At 31.9% G+C, this 6,177-nt stretch overlaps 1 protein-coding gene across 1 annotated transcript; it reads right to left on the bottom strand.

The window, feature by feature from the left end:
- Positions 1-3,725: 3,725 nt before the first annotated feature.
- LOC143196849 (non-structural maintenance of chromosomes element 3 homolog) lies at positions 3,726-4,308 on the bottom strand. The gene is made up of 3 exons (XM_076404719.1): positions 4,181-4,308; positions 3,909-4,123; positions 3,726-3,854 (listed from the first exon to the last, which is right to left on the bottom strand). Exons 1-3 carry the CDS (start codon positions 4,203-4,205, stop codon positions 3,744-3,746), a joined length of 351 nt encoding a protein of 116 aa, XP_076260834.1. The 5' UTR covers positions 4,206-4,308; the 3' UTR covers positions 3,726-3,743.
- Between the last annotated feature and the right edge of the window lie 1,869 nt (positions 4,309-6,177).

Consider the following 6,177-nt stretch of genomic DNA (forward strand, 5'->3'; position numbering starts at 1 on the left):
TTTGCATAAAATGAATGACACGGTTCATTTTAATGATACTCTTCATGTTAGAAGAAATGATTCTGACACGAAGGGACCTTTCAAAGTCCATTTTAACGTCAACGACGTCAAATTTTATGGAGAGGCGCAAACGATAAAAAATGCTCGTAATGAAGCTGCATTGCAAGCTCTAAATTATATTAACAAAACAAGGAGGAGTTCTCATTTGAAGCAATGGGTAGACAATTTATTATAGAAAATGATGATTAGATAACTTACCTTTATTTCAGATAATTGCAAAGAACAAAATCAAATGATAAAATTACCCATTTTTATTGTGTATGAAGCTGCTCAAAAACGTAATTTGGAGGTTAACTTGGAGATAGTCTGGGCCAGCCCATAAGAAATCATTTACAACAAAATGCACGGTTGATGATTTAGAAGTCGCTGGATCAGGAAGATCGAAAAAGGATCGCTTCTGAAAATGTTACCTGGTTTAGTGAATATTCCTGAGATTGAAGGGTAAACACACAAACAGCAAGAAAACTCTAAAACTCCTCTCCAGCAACCAACAAAGTCCAAAAATAAAAATAGGAAAACAAAATTGTAGACTATTTTCGATATGATTGATAGAATGTTTGACAATGTGGTAGATTTTGACAACGGTCTTATTGGTAAAGTACAAGGCATGTCAGAGGTAATTTAAATTAGTTTTTATGATATCAAGTGTATTTTTATAGTCTATTTTCAGGATGATGCCAATTCCAACAAATCTTAAAATTAGGTCACCTTTTAAACTTAGAAGTACAATATACTGAGTTCCTTGAGAATGAACAACACTACGCAGTCTTATGATTGGGAACAATATAAGCTTTTGTAAGAAATTATTGATACAGAGTTTTTTAAAGCCTTTTTCCTTACATTATTATTTAGATGTGCTTGGGTGAAGGCGTAAATATCAAAAATTCTCGTGACCTAGTAGCTAAATATGGATTGAATGTGCTCTATTAACTAGGATTACTAGATAAATTTTTCGAAAATTCCACAGATGTCAGGTAATTTTATTTGGTTTAAATTCGCTCGGCAACCCAAAAAACAAATTTCTACAATCTTGTCAAATGTCTGTTTCTAAACAATCGGTCTTGCCGTATCATTTTTATTTTCCCACAATCTTATTACAGATGAAAATACACTTATTTAATATTGTAGTAATATTTTGGACATAGAATTATTCCAAGATTGATATATAGGAGACAATCAACATAGAAGATGAGAAAAAGGATTCTGAACTGTGACTTTATGTGTTATTTAGTATTATATTTATGTTATAAGACCGATTTTCATAAAATTACATTTATAGATATAAGTTACTTTGTTGGCAAAGGTTAATAAACAAAAATTGCACTGAGCTCAGTTTATTTTGATATATTTTGTTTGAACCTCTGAGTTGGACTTTGATTTTTTGAGTAAGGTATTTCTGTTACCTTTAATTATACAATTCCCTGTTAAAATAAAAGAAAATGAGTTTGCATTTAGGGAATTCGTTGAAAATATCTAAAATTTCATTTTAATTCGGAATATTTAATTAATTTGTCGAAAATAAATTTTATAAGATATTTTAAATTTTATAGCTTAAAATGATTATATGTAATGATACAATTATTGTCTGGAGCTTTATTTTATTTATAGTATATTGTGAAGTAACCTTTGAACTAAATATAACTAATCATATTTTCTAGTCCAGCAGTTGGGTTAAATAGGAATATATTCGGATCAATTTTCTAAGATAACACACTATATTTCATTCATCCAAGAGAAGAAGATCCAAGATGGAAAGGTAATTTTAATATAAAATGCACTATGATTCAGCTGTTTTTTCATTAAAACATAATTTATTCTATATTATTGCTATAATAATAAATAAAAAAGGTTCTATTTTTAACAACTACCATTTAAGTAAGAAAAGAAGACATCGTTATCCCGTAGATTAATATTGGTAATTTGAGTGACATATTAAGAAAATTGTACAATATATATTATTATGAATTAAACATTATATAACCAATTATTTTATTGATATCATTTTTATTATTTTACCTGTCTGTCTATAAGTCTGATTATAAATATGCATAGAATTTGTCCGTATTAAAACAAAAAAATTGTTTCAAAGAGACTTGGCTTTGGCTTTATTCCTGTTACAGTCTGTTAATTCTTTTTCAATAGTCTGAAAAAATATATGCCCAGCTTAAAACACTATTTTTTTCTACCACTTTAAGTATCTACACTATTTAAATTTATAATATATATTCTTCACAATTTCTGTCTGACATGTCATGCTAAAATTATTACTTACCTTGAAAGGATTAATTTTTCTTAAATTACACATTCTAGATGTAAACTGATATTCTGATAGTCGGCGATGGTGCAACTGGAATAAGCGCGACTATACGAGCCAAACAACTGTTGGACGCGGAAGGGAAGAAAATCAGGGTCGGTGGAATCGAAGTCATAGCACACTTGATCGGTGGTCTATACGGAACATAGATTTTTAGGTAATCATCGTCGAGAAGGCCCCATAAATGGGACTGGAAAGAGAAGGGCGCGCCTCTGAACACTCCCCTAACGGAGGATAAGTTCGGTCTATTAACTAGCACCGGTAGGATTCCGGTACCAGCCCTGCCAGGTTGGATTCTTTGTCTTAAATCGATTTATATATTGAATAAATGATATTTCGTCAGGAACTCCGATGTTTAATCACGGGAACTATATCGTCCCGCTGGGACACGTTATTCAGTGGTTGGGAGAGCAAGCTGAGGCAGTGGGCCCGGGTTATGCACCTTCCGAAGTCCTGTACAACGATGACGGGAGCGTTAAAGATATCGCGACGAATGATTCAAACATAAACCGGATGCGCGGAGCACACCATCGGCTGGCCCTTGGATAAGAACACCTACGGAGGATCCTTTCTGTATCATTTAACGACGAGGTATCCCTGATCGCCGTCGGGTTTGGATTACATCAATCTGTACCTGAGCCCGTACAAGGAATTCCAAAAGAACTGAATATCCAAAGATCGGTAATGCGGTAATGTTCGTTTCTTCGCAGGTTCAAACACCATCCGTTCATAAAGCATCACTTCGAAGACGGCAATAGGATCTCACCAGGGCACCGGCAGTTTACACAGTATCCCCAATCTCACTTTTCCTGGAGGATGCTTAGTAGTAGTCTTTGCCACGGGTTTTATTACCTTGCCGAAAGTTAGTTAAAAGGATTGTACCTAATGAAAAATTAGAGCATTACACAAAAATAAGTTTTTTTTATTAATGAATTGTTTAAAAGTTCATAAAATAATCACCCAAATGTCATCAAAACACAACTGGAATCTTTTAAAGTCAACTAAAAGCGTACATATAGTGTATAACACAAATTATGTTATGCAACACTTTAAACTCGCAAAATCCTGTCAAACGAAACTTAGGCATCTTCGACGGACTCGAAGATTGTTATTGTCCCGCTGGTGTGTATGAGTTTGTGCCACTCGATTCTGGAGAGGGCCATCCACCGTAAGACGTGCAACATCAAGGACCCCAGCCAGAATAACTGGGTGGTAACAGAAGGAGGTCGCGGCCCAGCTTACAACGCAATGTAAGGACCAATGAGATTTAACATTTTCCTATATCTTTTTATTTATATTGTATTAGTTAAGAAGATACAATTTTTGTATACAAATAAACTTTATATTGTAGTTCTACCAGTATCGGTGACTAGCTTGATTCATCCCTTGTTTCTTCCTTTAGCTCTTCTCTTTCTTTGAACTGATTCTCGGCCGCTCTGTAATGTTCTGGCCAGTCTTTTGGTTGCTTATTTCCATACATCTGTAAATCAATAATAACCTGACAATGTGCTTATAAGTCAACTGAAATAGTTACCTCACACACGAACTGTAAAACCTTCATCTTTGAGATTTCAATTTCAGCTCGAATCCCCCATTGGAAAGTTTGTATTTTCGTTTTCTCATCAAACTCACAGTGAAGGTAATAATTCTTTATCAAGGTTTCTCTTATATATTCTTTGACTTTACCGAAAAATGGATGCTCAACTTCTACATCAATATCCAAGGACTTCAGGAAACTATAAAGGGATTCTGAAATAATAAATCAACAATATAAAAACAATAAAGGAATGGTATCGTAGAGCTCACTGTCTGATACTGGCGCGTTTGTCATAAATATATGGGATAAAATTAATAGAGTCAGTATCTTGTGAGCAGCATTTGGTACATTTGAACCAGTTTCATAACTAGAAACACATTCTTCCTCTTCATCGGAATAATTTACAGGAGGCAACATACTAATTAAAAAATAAATTTTTTTTTTCATTTTTACATCATCATATTCAGTAAGTGTGTAACCATATACCTAAAAATGTATGCAAAACAATATCAACAACATCCATATAACAATAATAATACCAACATTTTCCAGAACCTTAATTGCTTGTTGTATAACACTATCCACGCATTGGCCCTTTTTGTGAATTACATTTTGATTTAATTCGGATCTGGTATAAAATGAATTTTCGTCAGCTTTAAGAATAATGTACCTGACTACATCATTGATTATATTTTCTGTATTTTGATCCGGTACGTCTGGATCAGTCTGTGATTTGGTTTTTTGAGACCCGCTAACTGATCTTCGCTTCTTCGACATTTTTACGACTTGAAGAACTTTAAAATCGTGTATCAGCTATCTCCATACAGCACTATCAACACAAAAATTTAAATAACTAGCCGCTAGGGATGCAGAAAAAATATCGATATTTTTTTGTCGATATATCGATATTTTTTAGATGATATAATTTCAGAAGATTAAGTACAATTAAAAAAAACTTTCAAATCGGAACTTACTTTTAAACGTTTAGTGAATTCTGGTACTTAATTTTAATGGTTTATCAAAAATACCGTTATTCCTTAAGAGTTTTAGAAAAAAATATTTTTTAGGCTAATATTTGACTACGTTTATTTTCAATTAAAAATATACATACATTTTTTTGTAAAATATCGATATATCTTATACTTATTGCAAAAAATATATATATTTTTTCCTTCGACATATCGATATTTTTTGTGGCCAACATGCCTACTAACCACTACAAAATATGCAAAATCTAATGCACGGCTTGGCTTTTTATTTTAATTCTTAATGTCAGACGAGTATGTTCGATCCCTTTCCTATATAAATTGTAAGAGAGGAAAGGACGGATATAATTGCTTGGAGCAATTAATTTAATATTTGCTTATATTTTACAACCTTAGTATACGCGAGACGTATTCCTTCACGTACTAACTTTAAAAAAGAAAAAGAAAAACATTACTGAATACTATTAATATATCTATAATACTTACATTTTAAAGGAAGTGGAGTTACTTTTATATTTGAATGTTCTGAGATGAATTGCTATTTTTAAACAATATACTAAATAAATATAAACAATACAATACAACTTAAACTAAACATGTATTACTATGTGATATATAACATGTATTACAATAACCATGAATTAAAAATGATCGCACAATAACTACTAGAGCTTTTTAAAATAAAATTAATGCTTTATTTATTATCGGACAGAAATATTTTCTAACAAAAACCGAGGGTGTTAGATACACACCAAAAAGTCAATCAAAAGAAATATTACCTATTACTTATTTGTCATTCACAATTTTAATTTTTTACCCTATTACATTAACAATCTTGAAAAATATCGTTCCAAAGTGTTGCTATATTAATATACAATATATTTTTATTTAGAAGCAAACTACCAAAAAAATCATAAAACTAAATATATTATATATAAATCTAGGAAAGCATATATTCGGTATACATTTTTGTCAAGGTCGCGCCTAGGACGACAGAGTCAGAACGTTAAAAAGCAGTCGAATGAAACTAGTAGAACCGAAAATAGTAACTAAAAGTACACGACTCAAAAACAATCGATAGTAAAAAGTAATACAATCAGTCGAACCGAAACTAGCGACTGATTAGCCATAGTTCCCAACGCTAATTATGTTCTAATAAAAAAGTGCATTTCCTTACTGCCCCAACTAAAATTGAATTAGTGTTGGTAACTATCGAATAAAAACAGTCGATTCGACCACTATTTTTTAAGTTAATCATGTTTCTCCCATAATAAAGTTAA

This window comes from Rhynchophorus ferrugineus, unplaced genomic scaffold, assembly GCF_030347505.1.
Source record: "Rhynchophorus ferrugineus isolate W39M unplaced genomic scaffold, kcgeb_rfMv2 rfM5, whole genome shotgun sequence".
NCBI lineage: Eukaryota > Metazoa > Arthropoda > Insecta > Coleoptera > Curculionidae > Rhynchophorus > Rhynchophorus ferrugineus.